The sequence below is a fragment of the Tiliqua scincoides genome, chromosome 2 (genome assembly GCF_035046505.1).
Source record: "Tiliqua scincoides isolate rTilSci1 chromosome 2, rTilSci1.hap2, whole genome shotgun sequence".
NCBI lineage: Eukaryota > Metazoa > Chordata > Lepidosauria > Squamata > Scincidae > Tiliqua > Tiliqua scincoides.
Window position 1 is genome coordinate 225,436,917 of NC_089822.1, and position 21,639 is coordinate 225,458,555.

The window sequence follows — 21,639 nt, forward strand, 5'->3', positions numbered from 1 at the left end:
TTCTTATTGTTGTAGAGAGGCTGTCAGCAATTAGAAATTCAAAGGACACCTTCTTTGCCTGGCTCAGCTGAAGAATGGAATGATCGCTTTCATGACTGTCTCTCTACAACAGCAAGAAAAGCAGGTTTTTAAACTGTGATTTTAAAGAGATGCGTTTTCCCCTTCTCCAGAGATCAGCACATTCCTTCTCAGTTGCAGTGGCCATTCCTGTTGAGTCAAATCCTTGTATAAAAAAATCTATGTATAGCAACGTTGGACCTGTAAAAACCAAACACTACCAAACACTTGGAAAACAGAAAGTCACCGGGTGACGAGCCAGGGGGGTGACGCGCCCTGGGGGGAGGACGTGCTAAAATTGTGGCATTAGGAGCTACCCCGTCACGCCATACACCGTTGGATGCGGAATTCCCAGCGGAGTGCAATGCAAAAACCTGGTGTGAAATCACTCCTTTCATTCAAAAGTTATGGCCATAAAACCGGAAAGAAAAAATGCATGGATTCCTATGGAAAGTGAGCTGTATCGCGTGTTTACTTGCGAGTAGGTGTACTTGCCATAGTGTCGGAAAGGGCAGGCGGAAAAGAATCCAACGACACCAGAATGGTCCTGATCCAATGAATGCAGCCCCCAAAAACACAAAAGGGAGAAGGAGGTCCCTGCCTCCCTCCCAGCTGCATCTATTGAACTGGAAACGAAGCCATGTGGACGCGTTTACTCACGAGTAGGAAAACTTGCTTTAGTCCATCAGAAAGGACAGGCAGAGAGGACTCCAAGGATGTCAGAATGGTCCTGATCCAATGAATGCAGCCCCCAAAACACATGAGAAGGCCCTCCCTCACTCCTGCAGTCTATTGAGCTCCATGGAAAGCAAACTCAGCCACATGGTCGCATTTACTTGCAAGTAGGCAGACATGCCTTTGCTGGTGGTCAGGCCAGGCAAAGGGGAATGTGAGGCCACTAGAAGGGTCCTGATTCGATGGAGCTGAAGCACAACAAATACTCCAGAAGGCAGCCCCTCCCCCACTAAGAAGGAAAAAGAAAAGAGGGTTGAACTGGTAAGGGGAAAGTTTTCTATTTTGCACTTGCAAAGCCAGGTGGGTCATTATCTTGATATGTTTGAAATAGAAGAACTTTAAACTGGGTACTGGGAGGGCTGGAAATCTCACTGATTCTTTTTTTTTTTTTTTCTTTTGGAGGGGGGTTATTGCAGGCAGGCTACAGAGTAAGCTCCATTGACCACCATGGAACTTACTTCTGAGTAGACATGCATAGGATTGGGCTCACAGGCTGCAATCCTACCCACACTTTCCTGAGAGTAAGCCCCACTGACCACAATAGGACTTACTTCAGAATAGATTCACTTGGTGGAACAGGACTGGCTCCCCCTTATTTAATTATTTCTTTTATTTTAATTTGCTTGATGATGTCACTTCTGGTCATGGGTCCTGGCCAGACTGTCATTCTAAAAAGTGGGTCCCAGTGCTAAAAGTTTGAGAACTGCTGCAATAAGGTGGTAGTAAGTTGACACGGGTGTGTGCACATGTGTGAGACTCTACAAGTTTTCAAAATCACTAAAATCAGAGTTTGGAGGAATAACACCAACATGTTATATATCAATGTGTACTTTCATGCAGAATGCAATGAAACACACCACATTGAAATATCTTTGTTCTATCAAAAGGTACAGCCAAAAAACCAGTGGGGGCGGGGCGATGGTACATCACCACGCCCACCACCTGGGGCATTGCCCCACCCACTGCATGGGGTGACGCGCAGGCCTCCCGCACCAGGTGACGCGAATCCTAGTGATGCCACTGTGGGTACCTAGCAATTATAGCTGAGAAGGGTATTTCCAAAGTCACAATGCCAAAACAGAAACAGTCCTGTCCCCAGGAGCCACTCCCATCTGCTCAAGTGATGGGGGACACCTAAAGCTAAGCTTCAACAGAAGATACTGAATGCTATTTTCTTCCATCCATGCGGTACAGGAAAGCTAAAAACACTAGTCAAAAGCTGAATTCTCAGGCATCAATTTACCTTCTTTCTCTTTTCTTCACCTGCTCTGGTGTCTCAATTTCTATCTCAACTGTTTTTGAGGGCTGCAGTGGCTCTGGTGGTGGCGCAATGCCTTTCAGCATCTCTAGCTCAGGCTCACGAAGTTCTGGAAGTGAAAGAAGAAATCTAGGCCACCCGGTTCAAAGCACTAAAGTTGCTTTCTAAAAAGGCATGAGTTAAGATTTATGAAGTCATCACATAACAGGAGTTAGGAGCATTCCAGTTTTACAAATGCCACATGTGTTCTCCCTACTGGCTGCTGGAACTTGAGTTCAGGTGAGTCAACTGTGCAAACACCATGTGTGGGTCCTTGCCTGTGAATCAGATCTATTTTGACTTATGTCATGTCTTCATTCCTTTCAACAATGGTAATTTTTAGCTAAAGTTAAATATTTGCATAAAAATCCCCAGACAAATTCCAATCATCCCAATGTTCAAGTCCAAAAACATTCACTCCTCAGTAATAAGCCTTACTTAGCTTGCTCACACTTCAGCCACCCTGATTGTATTGCTGTCTGTTAACATCCTTCCTTACACCATTGTCTAGGCTTCATCACATTCCAGGCTGTTGCCACTGTCAGTCAACTGAGAGTATCATAGCAAGAAAGATCAATAGGAGGCCTTTTTGGAAAGAGGCATGTTGGAAAAGAACTCCATACTCTGGGAGGAAAATTCCTCTATCCTACCAGGAAGTTTTCACATTCAGAGAGCAATCCAAACCGGCATGTATACCAATTTAACTCGCTCATGCCATTTTCCGGGTGTTGCAAACATGTCAACATGCAAACATGCCAAAAAGCATGCCAAAAAGCCACCTTGGGAATCAGGGAGATGGGCGCAAGAATGTGCATTGGCCTCCCCAAACAGATCCAGTGACGGACCCAGTGAGTTCATGTCAGCTGGCACAGGAGTTTGGGGAGGGTGGGGGGAAGAGTGGAACTCGGGTGTTTTAGGGCAGGAGGAGAACTGGGCCCGAACCGGTCCCGGGAGGGGAGTGAGACTGACCACCGGCACTTAAGCCATATCCTAACCCCCCTCCTGAGCAGCCCAGCATTACACCAGGCTGCTCAATCTGCAGCAGCAATTTTGCTGGCACAGACCCAAGTAGCCCCACTGAGGTGGCTGGGGCATTACTCTGAGTTGTGCTACTTTCACCTCCAACCCTGCACGGGATACAGCACAGGCCGGCCAGCCTGCCTGTTCCGGGACATGTTAGGACTTGACTTTTAGTCACATCGGATTCAGAAAAGTACGTATGTACACACAACTGAGAATTCTGTTTAACCCACTATAAGCTTATCGGATGTGTTAACAAAATGAATACAAACATCAACTGAGCGATGATAAAATCAGAGTGACTTTAAGATGAGAACACACAGTGGTTTACAAACTTAAAATGAAAAGAAAATAAATGTGAAAAATAGGCTACCTTCCACATCTTCCCACTCTTCTTCACTGTCATCATCATCATCATGATCTTCCTCCTGAGTTCTCTTTTTGATGGGAGATTCTTTTTTTGCACTTGTCTCTTCTTTTAAAGGAGTGCTCTGCAAACCACTATAAAGAGTGGAAAAAGGAAATACACATGCAGTTAGCTAGTCTGAGATCATCCAACCCTCTTCAGGGAGCACCTGAATTGCACTTTTTGGTGTCAGAGGCTGTATATCTGATTTCCCCAACAGAAAACTGAACCACAAAAGACATCATATACAGGCTCTTTCTAAAGCAACAGAAAAACAACATAATTTTTAACTATTTTAGGTAACAGGTAGAAGATTAAACTTTGACTGAAAAGGGGCCTCCTTGTTTCATTCACAGGGTGCTGTGAATTCATTCACAGTGTGTTTATGCAAAAGATTCACTAAAACAGAACCACCTGCAAAACTGGGATATTCCAGGGTGAGATGGACCTGCATCACTGTCAAGACTATAGGAAAGAGAACGGCTTGCCCCTGCTTCTTTAAATCTGTCCACATGCTGGTTAAGAGGGAGTACCATAATTGCTGAATTTGCAGTAAGTATCAATTTCAATGCAGTTGGCACTCATCCTATCAAGAAAAAAAATCCAGCGGAACAGAGAGGAGGGGAACATTCTCTGTGCTACATGAACACACAGGCCCCCATCCACACTGCACCAGGGCAAATTTCAGAATGCCCTCCTCTGTGGAGGTGTCCCACAAGCATATTTGTACAGATCAGGGGTCTGACTCAAGCATCGAGTGTTAGATAGGGGCAGGAGACAAGGCTGTAAGAAAATTAAGGGAAGGATCAGATCAGAAGTCAACAGTGTAACAGATCCTTGCTAATTGGGCAAGAGGCACTTTTTCAAGTGGGTGCTCCTTTTTTTAGCAAGGGGAGAGTAACTGGCCCACCTCACCCCAGCACTGTCTGTTCTAGTGGCTGTCTGCTAGTGTTCTTTTTGCATCTTTTTAGATTGTGAGCCCTTTTGGGACAGGGAGCCATTTAGTTATTTGATTTTTCTCTGTAAACCACTTTGTGAACTTTTAGTTGAAAAGCGGTATATAAATACTGTTAATAATAATAATAATAATCCTTCAGTCACTTTTACCCCAAATCCCACATAAAAGGATTACATGAAGGAAAGTAAGAATTTAAAAGTTACGGTTTGGAAAACAATGAACAGTCTCTAAATTCAATCACCTGCATTTCCCCCTCTTTTTACAGGACTTTTTACTTTTCACATCTTTGTTGGTTTCCTCTTTTGCTCCTTTCTGCCTCGAATTTCCACAGGGTGCGTGACGGACACTCATCTCACCATCTTGTTCCATATTTTTTTCCAGTGAAGCTTTGGACAGTCTTTTTTTCTTTTTGGGTTTTTCTTCTTCAAAATCATCTGTATTAAATTGGAAACAGATAGCAGATGTTAAAAACTAGGGAGAAAAACATGCATAAATGAAATAGCAATAATGGCTATAAAGATCCTTTCCAGCCAAATCTGCATTCTCCTGAGAACATTTGAGTCAAAACCATTGTGATGCATGATGAAGTCAAAATCTATAGCAGTCATTGCAAATGAATACGTACGTTTGTACGTATGATTATTTTTCAAACAGTTATTAAAAAAGAGAGGATCTTTGCAAACAAAGAGGGGATTTTAATGGTACAATCATACGCATGTCCACTCAGAAGCAAGCCCCACTGCATTCAATGGGCCTTACTCCCAGTCAAATGTGGATACACTTTTCTAAACATTCCACATGCAGCCCAATCCTAAGCTGTACTGGTGCAGTGGGGCCACACAGCCTCCGCTGTATCTAATCAGCTTAGGTACAGGGTGAAGGTCATCTTGGGGTAAGGTGATATTTTCCCCTTACCCGGAGTAACTTCCCAGCCTGCCCTATGGGGGTACTTGGATCTTCAGCAGCTATTTAGCTGGAGAAGTCCAAGCAGCCCCATGTAATGCATACTGAATGTACTGCTGGTATTTTTTTTTATTACAGTATAGGTCGTGCCTTGTTATCCACAGGGATTCCATTCCGGAACCTTCAGTGGATTAAAAAAAAAATCAGTGGATACCAAATCAGTAGAAAAAAATAGCTTTAAAGACCCAGTCCCAGGTTTCTTGCTCCTCCATTGTTGCCCCAGAATGAACTGGTATAGACACTATACTGCATTTAACCACTAGATGGATGATAATGGAATCTAATGGAATGAAATGGGATTTTGGCACTTTCCCCTCCCTGTTACAAGGCATTTAAAGGAGGATCCCGGTATCAGTGGTGAGTCAAATCAGTGGATTACAAGACATGACCTGTACTTTGTTTTGGTTTGTTTCGTTATTGTTTTTAGAAAGATGACGCAACAGCTGAAAGAGCCCCTAATACCGCTACTAAATAAATTCTACACATGATTGCTAGAAGTTGTCCCCTTGACAATCCAAATCATCAGTCCATGACTGGGCTACACAGGAACCAAAACACAGTTTTCTCACCTTTTCTCACAGTTTTCTCAGAGTATCTCACCTGAGGAGAGCAACCTTTAACTTTAAGGGTAAACCTTAAGGTAGACGGCTTGTTCAGCCCTGAGAGTAATTCCGGATTCCACACAACGCTGCCTGCCCGCCTGCCACTGCCCATTGAGGGCCCAATCCTACCCAGTTTTCCTGCACTGGTACAGCCGCAATGTAGCCCTGAGGTAAGGGAACAAATGTTCCCATACCTTAAGGAGGTCTCTGGGATTGCCATTCCACCACAGGATGCAGTGCATTCCCCATTGGCACAGCTGCACTGACACTGGAAAATTGGATAGGATTGGGCCCTAAGACTTTCAAGTAATGAGCCTGAGAGTTATTTTTAAAGAAACAGAATGTGATAAACAGCAATGGACTTGCACTCATAAGACTCACACTTCCCACTATTCACAAGAGTGTATCCTGTTGCTGGTTTATTTTCACATCAGTTAAGGCTATAGTTCAATACACACTGCCTAGGCCTGTGCTGTATGTGAACTCAAAAAATTATTTCACACACACACACAAAAAAAAAGACTTGTGTGATTATTAAGGGCTGGTTCACACACACATGCTTGTCATCTGATACATGCACATCAAGTGATGACATATGAATGAGCCAGTACACATCAAACATTTCTTATTTCTTCACAGTCCTTCTCACACCATTTCAAAACACAACACTATTCATCGTAGGCAATGGTTAAGTTGGTTCCTAGTTCCCAGCTTATTTTGGGATGAAATAGTCTGAAATTCAGACCAGTAATGCAGCATTTTGTCTCTGCAACAAATATGAACCCAGAACTGAAAAGCAAGAACCAACTTCAGCACCATTCAACACAGTCAGTTCACCTATTCAGCAACAAGTCACTAGGTCAGTGATTTTCAACCTTTTTCACCTTGCGGCACACCGAAAGGGCAATAAAATGGTCAAGGCACACCATCAGTGTTTCAACCATTGACAAGGCACACCAGGTTGTTGGTGGGGGGCTCACATCCCCCAATGGCTCTACTAATAAATGACCTTTCCCAAATTCCTGCAGCACAGTGGTTGAAAATGACTGCACTAGGTGATGAGATATCAAAGGTCATCCATGCACATGTGAGAAAGAGCCAGGATTAAGTCAAACAATCTTTTTCTTCTCTCTTTTACCAATAAGGGTCACTGGCTTTTCTCTCTCACCCCCTTTGAGAAATTTAGGGCACAATCCTAACCAGATCTACTCAGAAGTAAATCCTATTTTGTTCAATGGGGCTTACTCTCAGGAAAGTGTGGTTCTGATTGCAGCCTCAATAGTTTTGATCATGCAGCAGAAGCTTTCATGCTTCTAAAGTGAAAATGATTTGTTTATGTAACAAGCACATCTGTAACAAACAGAGGAGGAAAAGGAATCTACAGTCCTGAAAGCCTTTTCTAACCACGTGGTATATTGTATAAGATATATTGTATAAGGTAACATGAGATGTGATATTTAATTCACAATTAGTTACGGCATTCTGATTCTCTTCGAAAGTTATTTACCAATACAATTTTTTTTTAAAAGATGGGTAGTAAATCTACCTATGTACGACGGGAATCTCATTCAAAAATTCTAATTCATGGAGCACAATTACTTTGGCGGGGGTGGGGGGTGAAACAGCAAGTGGAAAGGGCAGATCTGCTTTTTTACTTCCAGTAGTATATAGAGTTGCAGAATAGAGTTCTGTATAAAGAGGAGTAATTGCACCCAATAGTAAATTGGATGTATGGGAGAGGAGAGATTATTCAGTGGCAAAGGAAAGCACCATAAGATCATGGAAGAGGCCCTTTAATGGAGCATATTCCCGCATTGCCCCAATCCGGCCGACTCTCAAATGCCCCCCCCCCGCCCCATGGTTTATGCAACAGCTAGTAAGTAGGCTGTGATGATGCCGGAGTTTCTTTCCACGCATTCATCATCACTCACCCTCCGGCTGCTGGTGAGTTTTGGGGTCTGCAGCGCTGACCCCGCCTGCATCCCTCTTGGGTTTCTTGCCCGATCCTTCCAAAGGAAGGGACCCTTTGCGCTTCTTGACCATGCCGATGTCTTCCTCGGTGCGAAGCGATCCAGAAGCCCAGGCGGGTGGCCACGAGGAGGCGTGATGGGGGCAGACAAAGGAGCAGGCAGATCGCCTCTAGAGAAGCCCCCAACGGGGAGCAGGGCTGGTGCTGGGCGCAGGTTGTTGTCAGGGCTGCTCCCCGCGTCCCGCCTCCCCGGCAGCAGCCACAAAGTCCCGCGGGCTGCCCGACCAGGAGGCCGGGCTTGGCGGAGGCGGCTGCTCTGATCTCGCCTGGCTCCTCCTTGCGGTCGCCGCCTGACGTCCCTTCCGTGCCTGGGAGGAGGCGCGAGGAGTTGCTGCGCGTAGGAGACCAGCCAGGGGCCTCCCCTTAGAAGGACTGGGAAGGAGAGCCGGGTCTACTCTGAAGTAGGTCCCGTTGAGCCCGGAGCCTCGCTCGCACACAGGCTCAGGCGGGGTTGCAACCTGAGCCTCCTGGTACCCAAGTGGACTTTCCCACGCGGTGGGTGCTGAGGATGAGCAGAGAGGGGAGGAAAGGACAGCATCAGTGCAGCTGCAAACCCAAAGGGAGGAGACGGTGGAAAGCCAGAGCAAGCCATTCAGAAATGCAAACCGTGCAAAAATCAGCAGGGCGTGTTAGAGACGCTTCCAAACGCATTTGAGTCCTGAACCATTTCCGAGCGGGCGCTTGCATTGACCTCTTCCCAGCCCAAACCCGTTCAGAGAACAGACTCAGAGCGCATGTCTACTCAGAAGTAAGTTCCACTGAGTTCAGTGGGGCTTACTCCCAGGAAAGTGAGAAAAGGATTGCAGCCTGTCAGCCCAATCCTATGCATTTCTCCTCAAAGTAAGTCCCATTACAGTCAATGGGGCTTACTCCCAGGTTAAGTGTGGATAGGATTGCAGCCTCACTCAGTTTCCTGCAAAACACAGTGGCCCAAAAACACAATTGGAGACACACTAGAGCCCATGCAGAATCAAAGTGGCATTAAACCCTTCTCAGGCTACCGACAAATGGCTTTTGAACCATTTTTGCCCAGCGGTGCATATACGCAACAGGGATCAAATGTGTACACCTGTGGGCTGGGCAGAAATGGGTTTTAATGACTAGGCACTACATAAGAGCAAGACTCATATGCAACACATGAGGTGGGAGTGATAACATGAGACACCAAATCCCACTTTCTGAAAACCTATCCATGCCACAAAGAGTTTTCAGAATCAGGATCACCAACTTCCAAAATAAGCAGAGCAAGTAAAATCACAGGGCCCATTGGAATAACTGGGGCTGATGTGGCAAGTCACAATTGCCTCTCCAACTCCAGTTCCAGGCCTTCTGGTCTATCTATGAATAGTTTTCTGGGGAAAAAGTGCTTCTAATGGGGCTGATTTATACTAAGCTATAAACCTTTCCAAATTCCACTAATTGGAAAGCATAATGAGTTAAACTATAGAAACTCAGATTCAAATCCCCACTCAGCTATGAAACTTGGCCGGACTTGTTACTCCCTCAAAACAGCTAGTTTTGGAAGTTGAGATTCTGCCACATTTTCTGGAAAATTGTTTACTGGACAACTTACCCTGACCATATAAGTGTAATGTGGAATTTGGGCAAATTTTGTGGCAAAATCATACCCAGTTAGTCCAATAAAGCTGCAGTACTTTATTTCCTGGGAGTAAGGTCCATTGAACACCACAGGACTTACTTCTGAGGAGAACTGCAAAGGATTGCATTGTAAGGGCCCAGTCCTAGCCAGCTTTCCAGCACAGATGCAGCCATGTCAACAGAGTATGCACTGCATCCTGCGATGGAGGGGCAAACACAGAGGCCTCCTCATGTTAAGGGAATGTTTGTTCCCTTACCTTGGTGTTGCATTGGCCCTGGAAAGTTGGATAGGATTTGGCCCTAAGACATTGTTTTGGTAGATCTTTCTAGCTTGAACCCCCTGGCTTTTCTTGGCTTTTAAAAAGTAATTCTATACCACCTTTCTCCGCACCCAGAGGACTCAAGGTGGCTCACAAATTCATATTAAAACAATTAAACCAAGCAACTGTTACCCTGCAGATGCCTGATCTTGTCTGATCTGAGAAGCTAAGCAGGGTCAGGCCTGGTTAATATTTAGATGGGAGACCACTTGGGAATACTGGGTACTGCAGGCTTCTACCATAGTCTTTCAAGACTGAAAGTTGCCAACCAAACCAAACATAGCAGGCACAGCCAAAGCAAACAAACAGCAGCCAACTTAAAGTAGGTATAGCAAGAGTTAGGATTGATCTCTCTCTCTCTCTCTCTCTCACACACACACACATTTATTTCAGTGATTTGTATCCTGCCTTTCCCTCCAAATCAAGGCAGAACTTGCCAGCCTACAAGTGAATGGAACACCAGGGACATTTGTAGTCTGTATAGAGAGGGGCTTTTACACCGGAGGTGAATGGAAATCACAATTTAGCTAGACCAGTGGTTGCCAAACTTTTTAGCACTGGGACCCACTTTTTAATTCTATCGGTGCCCATGCAGTTTTGCCAAACTTTTTATAAAGGAGATCTAGAAAGAAATTATATTTTATTTATGTATCTATTTATAAGTAATAACAACCTTTATTATTATTGTTAGACCTTCCAACATTTATCTCCCAATACTTACACAAGCTTGCAAACTGCAGGAGCTCAGCTCTTTGCAGGGTGATTAGCAGCTACAGTATCTGATTTTTGAATAGCCTCAGGGCTTGAGGCAATTAGTTATCTGATCTTTCCATCACCCTTTGGCTAACCACCAAAAATCAGGGGACCCACCAGTAGATCTCTAATCACAGTTTGGAAACCACTGAGCTTGACTGTCCTTTTACAGTAGCCTGAACTGTGTTTTGTGTGGGATGTTGTTTTCCTACACTGGCTAATTTCAGTGTGATTGTGTGATGATGATGATATGAGGTTATTTTAGACATGGGGATTGTTAGGAAACAGAACAGTTTCACTGGAAATCCCTGCCCTGTACTACTGTGTCTGGATCTTGATAATATCTGAACCATTGTATTTCATCAGTGATGAAATCTAGATCTCCCTGCATAGTGAATATGTGACAACTATTAAACTTTCTGTAAGAAAGTTGTTGCTATCATCAGTCACAGCTGTCATCTGCCATTTGGAGATCACAACACAGGATAGCTGTAATAACCCCTACTCCAGTGTGCAATATGGAGATACTGACAGTGCACTATCTTGGAGGGTGGTCTCTTGCCACTAGTGCTCAGCCCTGCACCCCTCATCTACAATGTGTGGATGTTAAGAGTGGGCTACAGCATGTATGTCACAAGGTTGTCATAAGCCACCAAGCTAGAGCCCAGTCCTATGCATGTCTACTCAGAAGTCCCATTATAGTCAGTGGGGCTTAGTGTGCATAGGATTGCAACCCTAGGCTGCAACCTGGGAGCAAGTTCCATTAAGCTCAATGGAACTTCTGAATAGTCATTGATAGGATTGCAGGCTCCTTTCCTCCCTGCACTTGAGATAAGTGGAATTAAAATACTGGCCTGCACTGCAAGTTAATTTCGAGCCCCTCAGACCATCAAACACCCCCCCTCCCCATTGCAATACAAGGGCATCAGCAATAGATTACATTTGCATTCAAACAATTAAAAAATTGTTTTAAGTCTGGAATCCTATGCACACTTTCCTGGGAGTAAGTTCCACTGACTATAATGGGGCTTACTTCTGAGTAGACATGCATAGGATTGGGCCCTAAGTCTGGAATGCTATGCACACTTTCCTGGGAGTAAGTCCCATTGACTATAATGGAGCTTACTTCTGAGTAGACACGCATAGGATTGGGCTGTAAGAAGTTTAAAAAAAATCTAGATCTCCCTGCATAGTGAGCTAAAAAAAGCACGAACCGTCTTTCTTTCAATGCATTGCAATGATTCCTCCTGGTCTCCCAAGAGTAGCTGCCATTTGCTCCTGGAGAGAGAGAGAGAGAGAGAGAGAGAGAGAGAGAGAGAGAGAGAGATGATGTCCCGGAAGTGCTGCCCGCAGGCTACTACGCCGTTACTCTAGGACTTTTCTTGATGCAGAGATCTGCCTCTCTCCCTGAGCGCGCGGCAGCCAACGCGAGCTGGGCATAAAGTCTCGCGAGAAGTGAGCGGAGGTGTGGAGGCTTTGAAAAAAATGGCGGACGAAGTGGACCAGGTGAGGTTGTGTCTCTGCGGTCAGGGGCGGCGCGCACAGGCTGGCAAGCGGCACAGCCGCCCTTCGGAGCCATTCCCGGCGGGGGGAGCAAAATGGAGCTGTACGGATGGCTCCGAAGGTCGGCGTCGCTTGCCCGCCTCGCTGCCAGCCTGAGCGCTCCGCCCCCTCCAGCTACGCTACTGCCCCTTCGGCTTAGGGATGGGGCAGGCAGTGAGGCCGCCTGCGTGGAGCGGGCGCTGGTTGTGCTCTTGGCTTCTGCCTCCCCTTTCATGCAGGAGGCGACTGAGGCTGCAGCCCTGTGCACACTTTCCTGGGAGCAAGCCCCATTGCCTATAATGGGGCTTACTTCTGAGTAGGCGTGCCTAGGCTTGGGCACTGCAAGCCTGGAGTGCAACTCAGTGTGAGCTTACAAGGGACAGCTTTCCACATCTGGTGCAGCCTGGTGCAGCTTTCCACATCTGGGCAGCCTCATTTGCATATTATGCAAATCACTTGATAATTGCAATAGGGGGGTTGGGGGAGGCTGAAGTGCTGTCGTCTCCTCTGTGCATTTCCACTCCCAGTTGTGCTTCGAAGCCAAGAAATGGCCTGTTAGATTTTCCATATGTGCCACTGCATGCAACATCATGTGCATTATGTGCACTGTGCATCACAACACTTCTGCTCTGGCCTCAAAGCATTTGGTAACAATAGTATCCAGTGCTTCTCAAACTGTGGGTCAGGACCCACTAGGTGGGTTGTGAGCCAATTTCAGTGTGTCCCCATTCACTTCAATATTTTACTTTTAATATATTAGACTTGATGCTCCCATGGGATGTGGCTGCATTTGGGGAAATGTGACAGATCTGTACTTTTAACAAGCTACTATGCATATTTTAACAATGATAGTCAATGGTACTTACTCCTGGGTAAGTATGGGTAGGATTGCAGCCTAGGATTAAGATTTTCCCTGCCTGATGATATCACTTCCAGTGAGTCCTGACAGATTCTCACTCTAAAAAGTGAGTCCTGGTGCTAAAAGTTTGAGAACTACTGATCTAGTTGAATCCTCAAAGGCTAAAATATACTGTAGCCTGAGGCTGTGATTCTGTACTTAGTGGGAATAAGTTCCATTGAATTCATTGGTACTAACTTCTGAATAGACACACCTAGAATGATGCTGTGAAAGTGGTTTACACATTCTTTTGTAAACCTTCAGCCTGTGTCTGCACTGGCTGTAACATTCTTTTGTAATCTGTTTTTCCTTGTCTTAGTCATGGAAATTTCATGATATATTTGCAGCAGTGGTTCTCATTTTAGCTACAGGACAGTATTTTTTAAAATGATGTTCTATCAGGACCCACATAGCTTTATGAGTCTTAAAAAGTGACTTGGAAATGAATAACATTTATATTTATTCTCAAGTAATATTTTATTTATTTGCAAAAAACCCAGTCCATTTCTTGTAATGAGTCAACCCTAATGGATAGTCTCAAGGCTTGAGGGACTTGGTTATTTGTCCCAGCCTCCACCTTCCCCCATTACCTGCTATTGAGGGATTGGGGGTGGGGAACACCAGAAAAAAATATGCTCAAACTTTTATCTCCCTATATTTAGACAAGCCTGCAAACAACAGGAGCTCAGCTCTTTTTAGGGCAGTTAGCAACTATCTAATTTTTCAATGGCCTCAGGGCTTGAAGCAATTGGTTACCAGATCTTTCCATCTCTGGTCAAGAAATTAGAAATAAATGAGCTAACATGAAGTTGCCAAGTTAGATATGGATCTATGTGCCTGTCTCCTTGCAGTGATTTAAAATTTGAAGTCCTGTGTGAGAGGAGTGGCAGTACGAATCCTCTTTGTTAGTGGTGCTTCAGCATTGGACAGGTTTAACAGATGAGCCCAAGGCATTATTAATTTATATCCCATCTTTTCTTCCTAATAACCAGAGCACTCAGGATTCCAGTTAGAGGAGGTTAGGCTTTGGCAAAGGTTGCTTAACTCCCAGAGACTGCTTAAATGCAGGATTGTAGCCTAAATTACCTAGGAGGAATTTTACTGTATTTCCAGTTTTGCCATGTATCAGTTTCATTTTAAGTGGAAGTCATGAATAGCCTTTAATTCTTTCAACCATTGCACATTTAAGTGTAGGCATATTCAGTGGTAGTGAACATTGCACAACACGGCAAATGGCATTGTATGGTGATTCTATTGGGTATTTTCTTCTATTGCCCTGTCAATTTATACAATGTGACACCTCTTCTCTTGTAGCAACAAACTACTAATACTGTAGAAGAGCCCTTGGATCTCATAAGACTCAGTCTTGATGAGCGAATTTATGTGAAAATGAGAAATGACCGTGAACTTCGGGGCAGATTACACGTAAGCACAGCTATTCAGAAATAAAGGGTGCTGAAACTTTGAACAAATATCAGATTACTCTGGTTGTTGTTATGAAAATATGGTTTGGGTGGCACTGTTCATTCAAGTTCTTCTAGAACAAAATATTGCAGCTTTTACTAGGGAGAGAAATAGCAACCCAGTTTCCTTAGCTTTTGAAACTTGCAGAATCTCTCGGTATCCTTGTATTATTTTCACAGGCCGATTAAAAACCGATGAGTTTTAGATGGCTTAGAAAAAAAGCTATTGTAAAGAAAGTATTTCTTGGAGCTTAAGCTTAAAAAGTTATAGGATTTGGATCATTCTGATGACAGCCCACTGTACAAGTTCTCAGAGACAAGAACTGTAAACACAACAAACCCATTGATTATATGGGAGGGCTATGACTCAGTGGTACAGCACATGCTTTGCATGAAGAAAGTATCTGATTTGATCTCAAGGTAGGGCAGAGAAATTCCTGTCTGAAACCCTGCATGGTTTGTGTTGAACAATGCATGGTTGTGTTGACAGTACTAACCCAGGTGTACCAATGGTCTGATTCAGTGTGGCAGGTTCCTATTTTATCTAAAAGCAGCATTTCCCAAGAATTTCAGGAGAGAGTTCAGGAATTTCAGAATTTCAGTAATTTCAGATCAGGAGAGATCTTGGGGTGATGGTGGACAGGTCGATGAAAGTGTCGACCCAATGTGCGGAAGCAGTGAAGAAGGCAAATTCTATACTTGGGATCATTAGAAAAGGTATTGAGAACAACACGGCTAATATTATAATGCCATTGTACAAATCGATGGTAAGGCCACACCTGGAGTATTGTGTCCAGTTCTGGTTGCTGCATCTCAAAAAAGACATAGTGGAAATGGAAAAGGTGCAAAAGAGCGACTAAGATGATTACTGGGCTGGGGCACCTTCCTTATGAGGAAAGGCTACGGCGTTTGAGCCTCTTCAGCCTAGAAAAGAGGCGCCTGAGTGGGGACATGATTGAGACATACAAAATTATGCAGGGGATGGACAGAGTGGATAGGGAGATGCCTTTACACACTCACATAACACCAGAACCAGGGGACATCCACTAAAATTGAGTGTTTTAGTGAGAGTTAGAACAGACAAAAGTTTAGGGAGAGTTAGAACAGACAAAAGAAAATATTTCTTTACTCAGTGTGTGGTTGGTCTGTGGAACTCATAAGAACAGCCCCACTGGATCAGGCCACAGGCCCATCTAGTCCAGCTTCCTGTATCTCATCCCAATCCCTTTTTAAAGGCGTCTAGGCTAGACGCCAGCACCACATCCTGTGGCAAGGAGTTCTACAGACCGACCACACGCTGAGTAAAGACTCCTTGCCATAGGATGTGGTGATGGCATCTGGCCTGGATGCCTTTAAAAGGGGATTGGGCAAGTTTCTGGAGGAAAAAATCCTTTACCGGTTACAAGCCATGAGGTGTATGTGCAACCTTCTGATTTTAGAAATGGGCTATTTCAGAATGCCAGATGCAAGGAGGGCACCAGGATGCTTGTTATCTGGTGTGCTCCCTGGGGCATTTGGTGGGCAGCTGTGAGATACAGGAAGCTGGACTAGATGGGCCTATGGCCTGATCCAGTGGGGCTGTTCTTATGTTCTTATGTAATTTCTGAATATTGAAGGAGAGATGAATATATATATTATAACCATGCTGTGTAAGTTGTTTGGTGCTACCTCAACTGGCTTTTCCATTTTGTACAGGCATGCACAAGTCCTTCCAAACGATAGAAAGGTAGAATACCTTTATTTATATGCTCTGTAGTGTTTGACTACAAAGGTATTGAAGGCCAAAACTCCTAACATTGAGAAAACCAGAATACAGTAGTTTGTCCTAGAAGTGGCAATTTTAGTTTCATGGATGGGCAATGCAGTTTGAGAAATGGTGATGTAGCCTGCTTTCAGTGGACACTCCTGTCAGATATTGTCAAATAATAATCAGCTGTACCTGTTGAAATTCAACAATTTAACTGGGGTCTTTTGGAGAGGGTTACTGATTAGATAATATATTTGATAGGAATTTGTAGAATATGGGGGGAAGTGCACTATCATATCAGTTAGATTAATAAACCTTTTGTAGTTGAGTTTGGAATGGTGTCGCATGTGAAGATTGGTTAGATCAAACAATTTCATAGCTGTCCAAACTTGAGAAATGAATAAAGAGTAATTTAGTGTATAGATTTGAGATTTTATATCTGCATTTTGAGCTACAACTTATGAAAAATGTATTTCTGATGTCAGTGTTTAATGAATATATTTGTAAACTATTCTCACTACAGGCTTATGACCAGCATTTAAATATGATTTTGGGTGATGTTGAAGAGACAGTGACAACAATAGAGATTGATGAGGAAACCTATGAAGAGATTTATAAAGTAAGGATTTCCAGTGGTTTACTAATGGCTGTTAAAGCTTTCTATGGTGTTTTGTGAATGTGATTTATGTCAAGGTAAATTAGAAAATCCATCTCATTCTTTACTAACACGATCAGTGTTGTGATGTGATTTACGATAATGTCAAATACATTATGACTGGAGTAAAAATGAACAGCATTGTATTGAACAGTCATTGCTTTATTGTACAGATCAGATTTTTTCTGTTTAGATTTATTACTGCAAAATGTGATTCTTGAGCATCTGAATTTATAATCTTTAAATAGCATGAACCTTGGCAATTTTTTACGTCCATGCATGCGATTTGTAAATTGTTTTCATTTTTTCCCATAGTCCACCAAGAGGAATATTCCAATGCTGTTTGTCAGAGGAGATGGAGTTGTACTTGTAGCTCCTCCACTGAGGGTTGGCTGAAACCATGTCACATTTCTCCTTTAGAAGGTGTTGGACTTGAGGACGCCCTGCTCCCTTTAATACTAAGACTCTGCCCATATTTTACATGAGACTATTGGAGTTGGACCAGGTGTTGTGAAGGCACTAAGTTCACTTGGCCAATAAATGCTGTAAGATTTTTTTTTCTTGGAGTAATGTAAATGCTGTAATGCAGATGTTTGTGTCTTTGTTTCAGTTCAGTAGATTTAACCATCAAATTTTGTGGCTGTTGCTATCTTTATTAAAAAAAATTCTCTAGTTTGCTTATTTTTTATATTTAGTGCAATACATGCTTAGAACCTTAGTTCAGTGGGAACTGTGTTGTTGCAGCATTGTCTGCTTCATCACTATTCATGACTGATGGTATTCATAATGCACTACAATTACACTGGGTATTTACTGTTCAGAGGATGATTGTTTCACTGACTGGACCGGTATATGTGCTTCAGTAGCCATTTTGAGAATATATTTTAAAAGTACCTTAATATATTCTGTCACAATCTAGTGGGGAAGATGATCAGGACAGGTAGAAGCTGCAGCTGCCTCTCCCCAACCCTCCCCCATCACACGACTGCATGAAATTCTTAAGTTGCAGGCAGTTTGTTCCAAGTGATGTTAATAATGGGACCAGTCTAATTGCAGCTTTCCACCACTATTAATGTTTACATGCAACATATGAAAACTTGTAAAAAAAACAACTGCTTGGCCTGACTTGGCGGCTGCTAATGGATTTGTCTTTCCCATGTACACTGTATCCTCAGGTAGCTGTACTAGCTGTATAATTTCCTGCAAATTCTGACTTTGTGAATTGTCATTTTTGCCCTACGGTTATGACTTTCTACAACTCCTACCTAGGCAGATGCATTTGCAGATCATCTTGAACTTCCAATGAACACTAGCTGGTGCTGCCTGCATTAAAATCTCATTACTCTGTTGTACTTGATCAGTGGTAATACAATGTACTGTTCGGCAGAGTATGTTCATCAAATTAAGTCATTTGTTTCTAATGAAAGGTTGCCATAATGTGCAGTCCTAAGTAGGCAGTTGCAACATTCTGAATAGCGAATGTATAAAGAACAAAATGTACCTAAGTCATTTCGTAAATACCAATGGCTTTTCCAAAGATGCCTAATGGCTGAGTCTATTTATAGACCAATATCACTCACTAAATATTATGCTTACAGTTACTTAGCTAGGCCCAGTCTGCAAGAATGCTGGAGTTGGAGTGGGCAGAAAGGGAAAAAAAAATGGGCATATGAAGTATGACTTAAACTGCAGTTCCTCAACACACTTAACAGAAGATGCTATTAAATGCAGTGAGACTGCAGGATGATGCATACTTAAAATTGACCTTTCATTCCATCCTGCTGCTTGTACAGCAAGATAACAGCTATGGGATGTGACAAGGGGCCCAATCCTATCCAACTTTCCAGCACCAGTGTAGCCGCAGTGCACCCCAGAGACAGGGGGACAAACATTCTTTTAGCTTGAGGAGGCCTCCATGACTGCCCCCTTCTCCCTAGGATGCAGTACATGCCCCTCTCTTGGCTGTTCTCATAGATTATGAAGATGTCCTTATTTTGTTTTAATGTATATCACCTTCCTTTTGGCATCCTAAAAAAAAAAGGCTTAAAGAGGCTGGGACCAGTACTTCCCTGGCTGGTGGTGTGTGCCCCACCAGTCTGGAAACCACTGATTTAGGGCCTTAAAAGTTAAAGCATCGCATTTCCAGATGTACTGATAAACACTAGTGGTAGCATGGGCATGACATACTCTCCATGCCTTATGCTGCTTACCATTCAAGCTGCAGCATTCTTTATGACCTGAAGTTTCTGAATGGCCTTCAAGGGCAACCCTGCATAGAGGGCATTATAACAATCCAAACAAGATTTACGCAGTGTATGGACACCAGAGGTACAATCTGATTGTTTCAGAAAAAGACCACTACCTAAAAAGCAGGAGTGATGATACCTAGGCGGTCAGGTGAAAGGCTGGGACCAGAAATTTCCTAACCACGAATCTGCTCTTTCAAGGGAGGTGTAACACCTCCCACAACAGCCTGACAATTCCTAACAACTCACTAGTAACATCTGTCTTGTCTGAATTTAATTTCAGCTTCACTATCTAGACCAGGGGTCTCCAAACCCTGGCCCGGGGGTCAGATGTCACCTGCGGAGACCCTCTATCTGGCCCGCGGCCAACCTCTGATCCCCTGAGAGCCTCTGACCCAGTTGACCAAACACAACCAGAGTTGTGCTTGTGAGATGGGGGAATGGGGGTTCATTTTAGTGTGTGTGCTTTATTTCTTGGGCTGTGTTGGTGCTTTGAGAAATCCTAGACATTTGAACCCATTCATTCTCATCTAAGTTCCATCTCTAATGTATTTATTTAAATTTTATGTTTTTTTTCTGGCCCTCGACACTGCCAGATATTTGATGTGGCCCGAACTTTGACCGAAAAGTTTAGAGACCCCTGGTCTAGACAATGATTCAGAACATTTGCAGCCTCCAGCTGCACTGGAGATGGTGAACTGGGTGTTACCTGCATACTTATGATATGCAACTCTGCGTATCTACATAATTTTGTGCAGATGTTAAGCAATCTTAACAAAATTAAAACAGATCCCAAAAGCTAACAGCCAAAGCATCAAGCAGGAGTCATCCTATCATTCTGCACTCCAAGGAGGATCAGAGTCATTACAAAACAATATTCCCAACTCCTGACAAGGTGATTCAGAAAGATACCATGGCTGATAATACTAAATGGCACTGAGATGTCTGACAAACCCAACAGAGATCTACCTCCCCTATATAGTTTTTTATGTAAGTCATCAACTAGGGCAACCAAGGTAATTTCCATTCCACATTTTAGTCAGCAACTGGACTGAATGGGTCCAGGTAATGTTTAATTCAGAAACTCCTGGAGTTGGGTCACGACTACCTACCTGAACACCTTGCTCCAAAATGGGAGGATTGAGATTGGCTGGTAATTCTCCAATACAGCAGAGTCCAGAGAGGGCTTCTGCAGGAGGAGGTGGACCACTGCCATCTTAAGGCATGAAAGTATGATGTCCTCCATCAAAGACACATTTATTATCTCCCTGCCTACTTGTCCAGTTCCCCCCAGATAGACCTCACCAGCCAAGATAGGCAAGGATCCAGCAGGGCCACAGATGCTCTTATACTTCCAAGAATCCTGTCCAAAACTTCAGGCTGTATAATTTGAAAAGAATCCATAACAACAAGACAAGCCAACACAGTGAATACATTAAATGGCTTTCTCATTGAGACTCAGACTGAGGGGCAAGGAACACAAAGCCCACACATTTGGATTATGGGAAATGGGGAGAGGGGAAGGAAGATAACCTTTGACCTCATGCCAACCCCAAATGGAGGTGAAATATCCCATCCATCCATCCAGAAAAATGGTGAAATATCACAGTCATCCAGAAATGGGTTCCAGGATAAGGTGTTTCAGATATCCCAGAGCAGAGGGCTTTCCCCATCTACATTTGGATAGATCAAATGGCTTCCTCTTCAAGCTCTCTTCTTCTGGTTCTGGAAGTTGATGACCCAGCCACATTCTGAATATAAAAGCATCATATAAATGGTTTTTGATGTGAAGGGAGGAGATGATGAGAGAGGGGGTATTTCATTTGCTGGAGTTTGTCTATATTCTACCACCTAGCTCTGGCCAAAAACAGGAATCATGAGATAACCAACTAGACCAGTGAAAAGGGGGTAATTTGTACCCGGGCCCAGGAGCCAAAGAAGGGGGCCCAGAAAGTTCCTGGGACCTGACATTTTCCTATCTTACCTGAACTAACTGCCAGCGCATAGCGCTGGGGCACAACCACGTGCATGCAGTGTTAACTGCTGCTGCAAGCTATACACACCAGGCCCAAGAAAGCATCAATGACCCTCCTTAACACCGTGTCAAATCTGGGAGGAAACTGGCCTGCTACAGTAGCTCTTTGGCTTGTGGATCCCATAACCATGAAGGAGTGTATAGAAGCTCAGGGACCCAGCTGTTGGGTTACAGCTGCTGCAGAAGTTCGTTTTGATCCAGGGTCTCTGAGAGGAATTTTATCAGGGGGTACAAAGTTTCTTTTGGGCCCCTTTGCAAGGAGGGAGGGGTGAAACAGAGAGGAGGAGGGTGGTGACAGGCGAGCAGAATGGGGG

General features: G+C 43.9%; 2 protein-coding genes across 3 annotated transcripts in view; one reads left to right on the plus strand and one right to left on the minus strand.

Annotated features, from left to right (window-relative positions):
• Positions 1-8,283, minus strand: part of XPC (XPC complex subunit, DNA damage recognition and repair factor) — a 28,022-nt gene extending 19,739 nt beyond the window's left edge. For both annotated transcript variants that reach the window (XM_066614204.1, XM_066614203.1), the window contains exons 1-4: positions 7,970-8,283; positions 4,715-4,907; positions 3,483-3,610; positions 2,036-2,159 (exon numbers count right to left, since the gene is read on the minus strand). In XM_066614204.1, coding sequence (XP_066470301.1) covers positions 2,036-2,159; positions 3,483-3,610; positions 4,715-4,907; positions 7,970-8,081 — 557 coding nt within the window. In that variant the 5' untranslated portion in view covers positions 8,082-8,283. The remainder of the gene's footprint in view (positions 1-2,035; positions 2,160-3,482; positions 3,611-4,714; positions 4,908-7,969) is intronic.
• A 3,911-nt stretch (positions 8,284-12,194) lies between these two features.
• LSM3 (LSM3 homolog, U6 small nuclear RNA and mRNA degradation associated) lies at positions 12,195-17,717 on the plus strand. Its single transcript, XM_066617421.1, has 4 exons — positions 12,195-12,245; positions 14,494-14,604; positions 16,913-17,008; positions 17,360-17,717. The coding sequence occupies exons 1-4, from the start codon at positions 12,225-12,227 to the stop codon at positions 17,438-17,440; spliced, it is 309 nt and encodes a 102-aa protein (XP_066473518.1). The 5' UTR covers positions 12,195-12,224; the 3' UTR covers positions 17,441-17,717.
• The last annotated feature ends 3,922 nt before the right edge of the window (positions 17,718-21,639 follow it).

Bases quoted from the DNA above. Each gene is read 5' to 3' on its own strand.
- LSM3 (XM_066617421.1), top strand. From the start codon at position 12,225: ATGGCGGACGAAGTGGACCAG. The intron at 14,605-16,912 runs GTAAGCACAGCT...TTCTCACTACAG, and splicing joins AACTTCGGGGCAGATTACAC to GCTTATGACCAGCATTTAAA. The intron at 17,009-17,359 runs GTAAGGATTTCC...TTTTTCCCATAG, and splicing joins CCTATGAAGAGATTTATAAA to TCCACCAAGAGGAATATTCC.